At 48.3% G+C, this 13,340-nt stretch overlaps 1 protein-coding gene across 1 annotated transcript in view; it reads left to right on the top strand.

The window, feature by feature from the left end:
• The window catches only part of LOC119439933 (arylsulfatase B), a 322,975-nt gene that overhangs the window by 157,131 nt on the left and 152,504 nt on the right, over nucleotides 1-13,340 (top strand). Inside the window, exon 4 of the mRNA XM_049661199.1 lies at nucleotides 6,112-6,224. Within this exon, the coding sequence (XP_049517156.1) occupies nucleotides 6,112-6,224 (113 nt within the window). The remainder of the gene's footprint in view (nucleotides 1-6,111; nucleotides 6,225-13,340) is intronic.

The following is a 13,340-nucleotide window of genomic DNA, read 5'->3' as shown; positions in this document are numbered from 1 at the left end:
TTTGACCACCTGGGGTACTTTGAAGTTCACTACAGCGCAACCACACAGGCGTCTATTATGAAAACAGATTGAAAATGCGCGTTAAATGCCGTGGCGATTAGCTTAGGATGACTAGAGGGCATATTGTTAATATAATAGTATGCCTAGGACTTACGTTCGCAAAAATTGCGGTCCACAATATTCTAGAGCTACTGCGCAATAAGTTAGTTAAAGTAACATTATAGTTACTTAAACATTCATAATATTGTCGCGTATACCCTGTTGTAGAATACACGCTGAATGAGGATCCAGTCAAGCGTAAGAGTCGACGCACGATGCCGAAGCGAACCTCGCTCTCTTCTCCAGTCCCCTTGCTGTCCCACACCATGTGGCATTACCCCCTCTTCAAAAAAAGAAAAAGAAGGCAAACATACACAGGCTTGACGTGAGAGCGCCGAGATGGCCTAGGACGAACACATAGGTTGTAGTCACAATCACTTTGGTGTGCAATATAGTCACAAGGCACTGAGGGACGACAAACAACCAAATCTAACCTAAGTGGCTGAAAACGTCGGATATTAGGGGCTATAGTACGGTTTCAACAGCACAACGTGCACAATTTCCGATTGCGGTTGTCGACGTCGGGGAGGCTAGCTTCCGTCAGGAAGGACTTCGTAATTCACGTCACTAATTCGCTGCAATACTCTGTAAGGTCCGAAGTAGCGACTTGAAAGCTTCTCAGATAGTCCTTTTCGGCGCACGGGAGTCCAGACCCAGACTTGATCACCAAGTTGGAACTCGACTTGCCGATGGCGGAGATTGTAACGGTGCGCATCGATGCTCTGTTGTTTCTTTATGTGCGCTCGGGCAAGCTGACGGGCTTCTTCAGCGCGTTGCACGAAACGTTCGGCATCTTGGGCGAGATTGAGATGATCGATTTTGTCGCACGGCAGCATTGCTTCTAACATAGTCTGCACTTCACGGCCGTAAACGAGGTAAAACGGCGTGAAGCGTGTTGTTTTTTGCGTAGCAGTGTTATAGGCAAACGTTACGTAAGGGAGTATCTCGTCCCACGTCTTGTGCTGTACTTCTACGTACATAGACAGCATGTCAGTCATCGTTTCGTTCAGTCTTTCGGTCAAGCCGTTTGTCTGCGGATGATAGGCAGTTGTCCTTCGGTGGGTCGTGCAGCAGAGTTTAAAAACGTCTTCAATGAGCTGTGCTGTAAAGGCTTTTCCTCGGTCTGTGATGACGTGTGATGGGGCGCCATGCCGCAGGACGATGCTCTGTATGAAAAACTGGGCAACCTCGGAAGCTGTGCCTCGAGGCAGGGCCTTTGTCTCAGCATACCGCGTTAAATAATCTGTGGCGACAATTATCCACCTGTTGCCAGAAGATGACAGTGGAAACTGGCCCAGAAGATCCATGCCGACCTGGTCGAAAGGTTTGCCAGGTGGGTAAATCAGATTCAGCAATCCCGCAGGCTTCACAGCTGGCGACTTTCGGCGCTGGCATTCACGGCAGGCTTGGACGTACCGCTTAACACACTCGGCAAGTCTGAGCCAGTAGTAGGATTTGCGCACTCTATCAAGCGTTCGCGTAAAACACAAATGGCCTGGCGGAGGCTCGTCATGACAGGCGAACAAAACTTCAGCGTGGAAGTCTGCTTGAGCGACCAAAAGGTAGGTCTTGTTGGTGGCAGCGGAGCTCTTCTTATACAAGACGCCATGTCGTAAACAAAAAGACAACCCTCGAGCGATATGCCGCGGTATTGATGGGTTTCTTCCTTCCAGATGTTCGAATATAGGCCGTAGTGCGTCGTCTGCGCGTTGTCGTGTGGACAAATCAGTAACGCTTACGGCCCCAAGGAAAGCACCGTCGTCCTCAATGTCTTGGTCGGTAGTGTCGATGGGGGCGCGCGAGAGTGCGTCAGCGTCTTCATGTACGCGGCCCGACTTGTACACGATGGTCACATCGTATTCCTGCAAACGTAGACTCCACCATGCCAGTCGTCCAGAAGGGTCCCGCAGATTTGCAAGCCAGCATAACGAGTGATAATCGGTTACCACTTTGAACGGGCGGCCGTAGAGATAAGGTCGAAACTTGGTCAGCGCCCATACGACGGCAAGACACTCTTTCTCCGTGGTGGGGTAATTGGTCTCTGCACGTGACAGCGTGCGACTTACGTATGCGATCACTCTTTCAATACCTTCCTGCCGTTGTACAAGCACCGCACCAAGACCAATGTTACTGGCGTCTGTACGAACTTCCGTGTCCGCCTCTTCGTCAAAGTGGGCCAAAACTGGTGCTGACACCAGACGCTGTCCAAGCTCGGTGAAAGCAGTCTCTTGCTCTGCGGCCCAGACGAACGATACATCGTCCCTCGTGAGGCGAGTCAGCGGCTCCGTCATCTTCGAAATATTTTCGATGAAACGCCGGTAGTATATATGCGCAAATGCCCAGGAAGCGTCGGACACCCTTCTTGTCAGTCAGTGTTGGAAACGTGGCTACAGCGGCAGTTTTCGCGGGACCGGGGGTCATGCCTTCCACGCTGACCACGTGTCGCAGAAACACCAGCTCCTTGTAGCCGAAATGACACTTCTGAGGCTTAAGGGTGAGTTTAGCCGATTGGATGGCTTCGAGGACTTGCCGCAGTCGTTTCAGGTGGTCGTCAAATGTCGCCGAAAAAACAACCACGTCGTCGAGGTAGACGAGGCAGCTTTGCCACTTCAGACCAGCGAGAACGGTGTCCATCATTCGCTGGAAAGTTGCTGGTACCGAACAGACACCGAAAGGAAGTACGCTGAATTCGTAAAGGCCATCTGGAGTGACGAAAGCAGTTTTTTCGCGGTCTCGTTCATCTACCTCAATTTGCCAGTAACCGCTCTTAAGATCTAGAGACGAAAAATACTTAGCTCGCCGCAACCTGTCCAAAGAGTCACCGATACGCGGTAGTGGGTACACGTCCTTCTTGGTAACATGGTTCAGGCGTCGATAATCAACACAGAAACGAAGAATTCCGTCTTTTTTCTTTACCAGAACGACCGGGGAGGACCACGGACTGTGCGAAGGCTGAATGACACCATCATCTAGCATCTCCATGACTTGGGCTTGAATTGCTTCACGTTCTTTCCGCGAGACACGATAAGGCCGTTGTTTGATGGGGCGTGCGTCATCGGATGTCGTTATTCGGTGCTTCGTGATTGGCGTTTGGCCAACCTTAGTAGACCGAGCGACGCACGCCCGGAATTCATTCAAGAGTTCCTGCAGTGCGTTCTTTTGGTCATCCGTAAGCTCAGAGTTCACATCGATGTCTCTGAGCGAACCGTCGTCTGTGTCCACTTCAGAAGCGAAACACTCGACAATCTCCGTTGATGGTTCCGCGTAGGCGACGGCAGTGCCACGAAAAATGTGCCGATGCTCAAAGGTAAAGTTGGTAACGAGGACCGCTGTCTGGCCATCACGAAATTCCACAAGGCTTCGCGTTACACAAATACCTTGGGTCAGTAGCATAGAAATGTTGCCTTCTACAATGGCTTCACCGTCTTGTAGCTCCTCGGACTTGACCGGAACCATAACACTCGCACGCGGCGGTATCGTGATGCTGTCGTCCGAAACGCGAAGTGCGGATCTGCGTCCAATGGCGTCGGTCTGCGTTGTTTCCCTTTGGGTCGAGAAAGTGATGCAGCGCTCGCGGAGGTCAATAATGGCGCCATATTCCCGGAGAAAGTCCATCCCAAGAATTACATCGCGGGAACACTCGCGTAGAACCAGACAAGTGGCGAGAACAGCAGCACCGCGAATTTCTACTCTGGCGGTGTATAAGCCAAGCGGTGTGACGACGTGGCTACCTGCCGTACGAACTGGTGCCCCATTCCAGGGCAACGTAACTTTTTTTCAGAACGCTCGCCTGTTTGCCACTAATAATAGAGTAATCGGCGCCGGTATCTACAAGTGCACTCATCTTTCTGCCGTCGATCAACGCAGATATGTCCAGTGAAATCTTGTTCGCGGGAACTGGTTCTGGCGTCATCGTGTTTTCGTTGTTCTGCGGTCGTAGGGACGATACGAGGTCTTCAGCGCGTCGAGTATTAGCGGCCCCATCTTGGAAGGTCGCTGACGTCAGTTTTCCCGGCGTGGACTTGGTGATCTCCCTTGCGTCGTCCTCGGGGTGGTATCACGAGCAGGGAAATATCGCCGCGGTGAGAGTGAGCGTGACTGCCGCTGCAATGTGTCCGGCCTGCGCTGCTGGTCGAGGAATTCTACGATGTCGGGAGGCCTTTGGCCTAACCTAGGTCGATGCGAATCGATGGAAAAACCCCGCAGTCCGAGTCGTCGGTAGGGGCACTCCCGATACACATGACCTGCTTCGCCGCAGTGGTAGCACAGCGGTCGTCGATCGGGTACCCGCTAAACCTCTGATTTCCTCATGGGTATTCGGCGGTCGTCGAAGTACGGTAGCGGGGTTGTCGGAGCGGCTTGCGCTGCTTGCAACGCGACTGGCGATGCAACATAAGTAGGTGCGAAAGCTTGGGCGGGGCTCAGCAATGTTTCTGCGTAAGTCTTGCGCAGGGACTCGCTTGGCAGAGGTGATGCTTCACTGCTGGAAATAGATGCCTGCAGTGCCTGCTGCACATCGTTGCGTACGACGCTGGCGAGGGAGCTGACTGCAGGTGGCGACGTACCGTGGTGTTTCTGCAGCTCGTCGCGAACCACGGAGCGATTCAGCTCGCAAAGCAAGGCGACGTCGCACCCGAAGCCTACCGCCGTATCCGGAGTGCAGGCGGCAATGACTTGCTGGTTGTACGTGGTCGACCGTTGCTGAAGCGTCTTCTCCATCGCGGTGGCTTCGGTGAGGAACTCCGCAACAGTCTTGGGCGTATTCCGGACAAGACCGCCAAAGAGCTGCTCCTTTACGCCTCTCATCAGATGACGCACCTTCTTCTCTTCGGACATGCTCGGGTCGGCACGCTGAAAGAGACGCGTCATGTCCTCCACGTACATCGTGACGCTCTCCTTGGGCTTTTGAACGCGTGATTGAAGGGCTCGCTCCGCTTTTTCCCGGCGATCGGGGCTGGAGTAAGTCTCCAGTAGCCTGCGCTGGAACTCTGGCCAGGATGACAGGGCACTTTCGAGGTTCATAAACCATGTGCGAGCACCATCCTGGAGGCTGAAGTACATGTGCCTGAGTTTGGCGTTGTTGTCCCACTCGTTACACGCAGCCACGCGCTCGAACTCCGCCAGCCAGTCTTCCACGTCTTCAAATGTGTCGCCATGAAAAGCCGTCGGCACTTGGGGGTTCAGCCCCGTGAGGTACGTTGGTGTCACCCTTTCCGTAGAACTCGCAGTGGTCGCAGTCATCACTTGTTCCTGGAGGTTTCCAAATTCTGGGGCAAGGCCTCGGATACGCCGGCTTGTGCAGTGAAATGGAGTCAGCTCCAAATGTGGGGCGAGGTTCTTGCTGTCCAGTGGGGTCTCCTGCATAAGTTGAGCGCACCCAGCACGTCCACCAAATTGTCGCGTATACCCTGTTGTAGAATACAGGCTGAATGAGGATCCAGGCAAGCGTAAGCGTCGACGCGCGATGCCGAGACGAACCTCGTTCTCTTCTTTTCCAGTCCCCTTGCTGTGCCACACCATGTGGCAATTTGAAACCCAAATGTAGCATAGATGTCGCCCGCACACTTTAGGCGTCTCAATCTGGAAATGCGACGGAACATGTGTAATAATCCTCTAGTCAACCAAGGCACCTTTGGGTTTTGTTTCTTAGTTTTCAGAGGAACAAAGCTTCGGATGCACCTAAGGACAATGGGCATCAATGAGGCAGGCAGAACAGCGGCTGCATCATAAACTAACGTCAGCTCATCATCAGCTCTAACGCCTACAAAAGGGCATCACCTGCATGGCTTGGAACCCACCTAGCTCTTTCCAGCAATGCAGGTAAAAAATAATAGCCTGACATGAGAAAGCCAGCATTCAAACTGGCTGGTTGTGTAATTTTGTAATGTGACTGTTCTGTCGTGACTGATCCAATTTATTACAGTTAGGAATCCAAAGCTGTTGCACGTATGATTAAATTTTCGATACTTGTAGCGATGTCCTTACTCTTCCCAAAACACTTGTACTTTGCAGGTATGCAGCATCTTGTCATATTATACGGAGAGCCCAGAGGACTACCCCTCAACCTGAAACTTCTTCCTGAATGGTTGAACGAGCTGGGCTACACCTCGCACATGCTGGGAAAGGTTAGTTTTCATACGTTGCAATTACGTCATGTGCGCATGGCTGTACAATATTCAAAAGCTCCAATCATCGTTTTTCCTCTCCAGTGTCTCATTAAATTTCCTGAGAATTGTTTGCATGCTTCAGAAGCTGCATGCGATGACGCCTCATACAATGGTCAGCTAAATGTCCATCGGACCGATTCTTCACATTCGATTCGTCTTCACGTACTCATTCATTACAACACCGGAACGTTTCTCTTCTTTTGCAACTGTATATTTGATGTACGACACTTTTGTTGCACTCGGTGAATCGCATCTCGTGATTATTTAGGGGTGGCGAAACTTGAAATTTTGGGGTGGGCCAACTGAAATTTGGGGGAATGCTTACGCATACTAAAACAACTCCAGTGGAGTTTATGAATACATTTTTCTATGTGTATTTTCGTTCTTTATTTATTCTATATTTTTTCTACGTTGTGCTCGACTACCTTTGTCAATGTTAATTACTCTATTTCTACCTCTGCAAGGATCTTGTATACGATCGCACCAGCTATAAAAAATGGACTTTCCTCACCTCAGTAAGGAAACCTTAATTGCGGTTAGGCCGCCTTACTTGAATTCCTCACTGAGGTGCCATTATTGCAGGCGCGGAGAAGCTACCTTCACGCGTCCTCCCCTCGCTCCTTTCACTGAATGAGGGTTTCTCGGCAATGCCTCCCACGTGATGCTGATCTGCGCATGCGCAGTATATAACTGGATCTATGAATTTATTTATTTTATTTATTATTTATTTATTTCACAATACTGCAGGCCATGACAGGCCCAAGCAGGAGTGGGAAATCAAAACATAATTAGTATAAATCGGGATTACAAATTAATAACGCCATTAACAATCAAACAGGGTTACATCGCTACACATATAATGCGTGCTTAGTAACCAGCAAAAAGAAAACTAAAACAACAATTTTTACAGTGCCGTTTGAAAATCAGTCTCCTCAAAAATGCTTTTAGGCATAGCATTCCAGTCAGAAATTGTCTGGGGAAAGAAACTGTGTTTAAATGCATTGGTTTTAGCAAATATTGGTTTCATTGCGTGGTCATGATTGTGTCGAGTCTTTCTGGTGTCTAAGGGTTTTACATATGAAGGTATGGACATGTCAAATTTACCTTTCAACATGTTATGCAAGAACATATCCGAGCATATTTCCGACGCACCTGTAATGTTGTAATCCCGTGTTCTTGCATAAGTTTAGTAGGTGAGTCACACCTTTTATATTTACCAAAAATAAATCTGATTGCCTTTCTTTGCAGCATCTGAAGTTTATACATATCCTGCTTAGTTTCGGGATCCTAAATTACGGAAGCATATTCTAATTTCGACCTTATGTAAGTATTGTACGCTAATAACTTTAGCTTTGCTGGAGCTTTGTTTAGTTTCCTTCTTAGGAAACACAAAGTCTTAAATGCTGATGCACATATATCTGAAACGTGACCTGACCAGGATAATTTAGAAGTAATTGTAACGCCTAAATACGTATAGCTTGTAACCTTTGCTATAGCTTGGTTACAAAGAGTATAGGAATAAGAACTAGGCTGTATTTTACGTGTAACTGTTAATAAGACTGTTTTTTGCACGTTAATTTCCATATCCCAAGTTCGACACCACTGTTCAATCTGGTACAATGGTTCCTGCAATACAACATGATCACTCTCACACAATATCTCCTTGTATATGGTACAGTCATCAGCAAAAAGTTTTATACACACTGTATCCGACAAAAAATCAATGAGATTATTTACATAAACTAAGAAAAGCAAGGGTCCGAGTACACTGCCCTGGGGCACACCAGAAGAAACAGGGAGCATATCAGACGCACACTCATCCACTACAACAAATTGTTTTCTGCTATGCAAGTATGCTTCAACCCATTTCACTAAGTAGCAGGGAAGGCCGGTTAATTTCAGCTTATGTATTAGTTTCGTATGCCGCACCTTGTCAAACGCCTTGCTAATATCTATAAAGAATGCATCTATTTGCCCCGAGTGGTCCAATGTCATCATAAACTCATGTACAGTGGTGAGTAACTGAGTCGTAGTAGATCTTCCCTTGGTAAATCCGTGTTGATAAGGCGACAAAATTTTATTATTAGACAAGAAAGACCTTATATATCCAGCTATGACGTGTTCCATAAGTTTCGAACAAGTAGATATAATCGACACGGGCCTATAATTTGTTATGTTAAGCTTGTCGCCTTTTTTCAATATCGGCACAAAGCGTGCTATCTTCCAGTCATCAGGAAGCTCACTAGTGGTTAAAGAGAGCTGAAAAAGATTTGCCAAGTAGTCTGCAATCTGCTCTGCAAAGCGTTTCAAGAACGCAGTAGGGATGCCATCCTTACCCGCGCTTTTTTTCTCGTTCAATTTACGTAGCATCGATAGAACCCCCTCGCTTGTTATCACTGGTATATCTGTCTTCGAAAGTTCCTTGTGTATGCTGTAGTTGCCATTAGGGGAAAAAACACTGTCAAAATATACATTAAATGCGTGAGCTATATCAGATGCGTTATCGACAAGGTGATTATTTACTGAAATTTTTCGAACAGACTCATTTGTCTTTCCGAGGTAACGCCAAAATTTTCGTGGATCAGTTCTAAGAAATTCCTGAAGCGAAAAAGTGAAGTAATTATGCTTTGCTTATTGCACCTTAATTGCCAATTTGTTCCTCAGTTCCATGAGGGTCTTCGTACACATATTTTGTTTCTTTCTTAATCCTTTTAGTTTGCGTTTAATGTGGATGATTTCACGACTAATCCACGGATTTTTGCGATTTTTAGTAGCCTTTCTCATAGGTACAATGTTTTTAGTAGAAAATGACACTACTTGTTTAAGAGGACACAATAGGTCATGAACATTCCCAGAATGAGTACCGATAACCAATGTTTTCTCTAAATAATCAATAATTGAGATATCATCACTTCGTTCAAAATCTCTATGATATGTCGCACTAGGCCGACTGCATGTTGCGTCCCTGGGACACGACCAGGTGAAAAACAACCATTTATGGTCTGAAATACCCGGCTCAACAGCAATAGTACATTTAGAAAAAGATTCACTCACAAAAAAAGGTCAAGAAGTGCTTGCTCTCTAGTAAAGTCATATACAATTTGTTCAACATTCAAAGCAAGCGTTATATCAAGAATAGCATCCGTATTAGCGCATTCACCGTACGCCAAATATTTACAGTTTATAGATGGCAAATTGAAGTCTCCTGTTATTATGATATTTCTTTGCAAAACTTAACCAATTGATCACACAGTCTAGGAAGAAAAGACACATCAGCATCAGGTGCGCTGTAAACCGCACAGAGTACAAATGACAACTCATTTGTTGTGATGTTTAGAAACAAGCTCTCATGATCTTCCATTTGTTGCATGACATGAACATCTATACCATACTTAGCAATCACTGCAATTCCCCCACCGCGTGAACCATGATCGCGTCGATATATGCTAAAACCAGGCGGAATAATTTCACTATCACAAATGTTTTCATTTAACGAGGTCTCAGTCAAAACCACCAAGTGAGGGTCGTAAGTAAGTAACAAAATTTCCGGTTTATCTATTTTGTTGACAATGCTCCTGGCATTCAAGGAAAGGATACGCAAAAATTTTTCAGATATCTGTAATCGCTATGATTCGGAAGCCTGGCTGTCAGCAGCTAGAAGTGGAACACGTGTGGAAGATGCATCATCCCATACGTCAAGCGTTTTTCCAATGCGAAGTTTATCATTTACGAGTGACACTTTCTTCCCGTTTTCTCGTGTTTCGTAGTTTGCCATAGCTGCTTTCTTCTTCTTAGGGTTTCCAAAGAGTAATCATTTTGGATAAAAATGTTCGTCCCTTTTAACTTTGCAAATCTGCCGAGCACCTTCTGTTTCTCAAGATAGTCCTGAAAATAAAGAATAACCGGGCGGTTTGACGAGGATTTCCCAAGCCGGTGAATTCTAGCTACCGATTCGCAATTTATTCCAAGTCTGTCAGAAAAAACTTCATTTATAACTTTGCGCCGAAGCACCTCTTCAGATTCACTCGGCCCCTCCGTAATTCCAAAGACAACCAAGTTATTTCGACGATTTCGGTCCTCCAGTGCAGTAAGCTTACTTTGTTGCTGCGTGATAGTGTTTTGAAGTCTCATGACATGATCATTTAGACTATCAATGGTACCAACTTTTTCACTCACTTCCTTCAGTTTGTCCTCGACTTTCTCTAAACGCGCACCGAATTTGTTCAGAACCTTTTCAGTTTCAGTAAGTTTCAATTTCACTTCCTTCAAGTGACTACGGATAGCCTCTTGACCTGTTAACAGCTTTTCGAGCATCTCAGCATTGCTAGGACCGGGATTTTCTTCAACATCCCCACACAGTAATAATGTGCAGACATGAATGCAATCACATACGATTGAAAGCAGTGTGCGTGGGCTTGGCAGAACAATTAGACACCTATCATCGTCTCTACAGGTAAAAGGATAACTAACCTGAAATATTTAAGCAGAGTGCATTGTGAACGTCCCGTTGTTGTTGGTTCCACCAAGCCCACTGAAGATTCGGTCGCAGGGCGTTCTTCTTATAGCTGTACGCTCCGATGACGTGATGCCACTCACGGGTATGGCATGCGCGGCGTAGTTCATGACAGGGTTGGTAGAACGACAGTCAAACATGTTTGTCGATGCTGCGTTGATTAGCACCCTTGCACCGTTCACACACGTGTGCGTGCTCACTCCGGTGACCGAGAGCAACAAGGCGTGAAATATGTAAGCGGAGCGCATTGTTAACGTCCCTTTGTTGTTGGTTCCACCAAGCCCACTGAAGAGACATTCAGGGTGCTATGAAGCGGGACGGCGGCTAGTGCCACGAAGCTCTATTTTTCTCATTTTCCCGAATGTCTTACCTATCTCATTTTCTTTTTCTTTTTTCTTTTTAGTTGTAGACAGTAAATGCCCAGCATCAAACTTTCTCTGCCATTATTGGGAATGCACTTTTGTGCTGCACCGTTGTTTGTGCTCTCCCTGCTCTTTCTGACGCCAAACCTTCTACCGGCTTTTACTAATCTCTCATGTGTACATGTTGTGCCCTCACTCTGTGTCTCCCGGCGCTGTGTCGGTAAATGCCTCGAAAAGGGGTCTTCCCGACACATGACGACTTGCGGCGATAGACCCACCGCCGGTTCGAGTACCAAGCCTAACGGTTTGGTCGGCTCTTGCCGTACGTTTAGAGCTCTTTCCCGTGAAAACGAGACATCCAGGACAGTTATTGCATTTATTTCCTAGGACACTGCGCCATAATATACAACGCTGCACTTAAACGCACGGAGCACACTCAGCGTCCGCTACTCCCGATGGCGAATAAAGGCAGGTGTCGTGCCGCCTCCAATAACGGTTCGCGCGTGCGAGCCGAGATGTAGTCGCAGACAGTACGTAGCGCTTTCCGCCATCGACTGTGTTCAGCGACGGTTTGGACAGACAGAATGTGACGCACCGAGAACCTGCGATTACCGCAAGGGCAGAACGCAGAGCCACTCAGTAAGCCACACTTACGCAAGCTGGCAAAGCACGTGCATGTCCCAAGGCCTGAGCGTTGAGGACACAAGCAGATGTTCGCTCACGTACCTTGCCGCTAGCCTCTCGCGACCGCGCTCGTCCTTTCCGCTGCTCGAATCCTCGCGACCATGATCCCCAGTCAGGGCTTCTTCCCTACGTCACGCCCCACTACCCAATCGGAGGGCTGCACAGCATGACTCCTCGGGACGGGCCCGCGGCGCTCGAGAAGACAGCCTGAAGCCGAGGGACAGGTGTTCGGGGGTACCCTGGCACTGGCGACTAAGCCCGGAGCCGTAGGCACAGAAACGACAGCGCCCGGCGGACGGAAGGAAATCCCACAATGCTTACTTTCCTCCTGCTATTCCTTACCCCCAGGGAGTTAGAACCTGAACCCCCCGACTTCATAAATTGTCGACCGTCCTCAGACGGACTTGGGGATGCATTCTGGGTATCTTGAGGGACGGCGCTCCGTCGTCTGCTTCACTAGAAGAGTGCGCATAGGATGCTCGTTGTCGAGATTATTTTCTACGTCTTAAATCACACCCGTTTACCATAGCAGAACATGAAGTTATTGAGGCACCTTTTGGAAACGGGCGGGTGCGCGCAAGTAGCCACAAGGGGACGTGCGAGTTTCGCGGAAAGCAGCTATCACAGCGTCTTAGTTAGGTGCGTGCCTGCAGGCAACTTTATCAGTGTTCCGGCGCCCGTTCGGCCCGTTGCTTTTTGATTCTCGGCAACGAGTTCCAGGCCAAATGTCGGTTCCGGTCCCCCTAGACCTACATGACACCGATGCCAACAATCGGCCGACTAGTCGGCAGAACAGATCGATGAGGGACATTTTGCCACACTTCGACAGTAACGACGCCCACGCGACCGATGACGAGCGGTATTGTGTAAAGTTTTCTTGCCGACGACGCCAACAAAAACAATCTTCCTGTCGTCGCTCGGCCGGTCTTCGCTTCGTGTGAACAGCCGCGGAGCAAAAACATCACACCGACAACGCGATTGCCACAGCAAATGCGCTTGTGTGTGCATTTATGTTGTCATGAGCGGCGATCCTGTGGTCGGTATTTGGACGATGATGACGACGACGGTCTGGCTTTGTGGTGTGCACCCGCTCGCCTTACCATTGCTGTAGCGTTGTGCGCCTTACCTTGTGACATCTTTGGTGGACGTGTGGGCTAAGCTCGCTACAACAGCGGGAACTGGATCTTCGCAGCGGACGGCGCGTTCCTGCCACCACAATGATCGACCAAGAGACCCAGTATGAGCAAGGCCCGTCACGGGTCATTCTCTTGCACCCTCGTGATCCCGGGACATTAAAAGGCACAAGCGGCGTGGACGTCGATGAATGGCTGGCAATGTATGAGTTCGTCAGCCGCACTAACAAGTGGGACCTGACGATAATGCTTGCGAATGTCATATTCTATTTGCGGTACACTGCGCGACTCTGGTTCGAGACGCATGAGGAAGATCTGACAAGTTGGGACGTCTGTAAGCAGAAATTACGCGATCTATTTGGGAGACCTATCGGACGACAAC

The sequence above is a fragment of the Dermacentor silvarum genome, chromosome 2 (genome assembly GCF_013339745.2).
Source record: "Dermacentor silvarum isolate Dsil-2018 chromosome 2, BIME_Dsil_1.4, whole genome shotgun sequence".
NCBI lineage: Eukaryota > Metazoa > Arthropoda > Arachnida > Ixodida > Ixodidae > Dermacentor > Dermacentor silvarum.
This window is presented reverse-complemented; position numbering and strand designations above follow the sequence as displayed.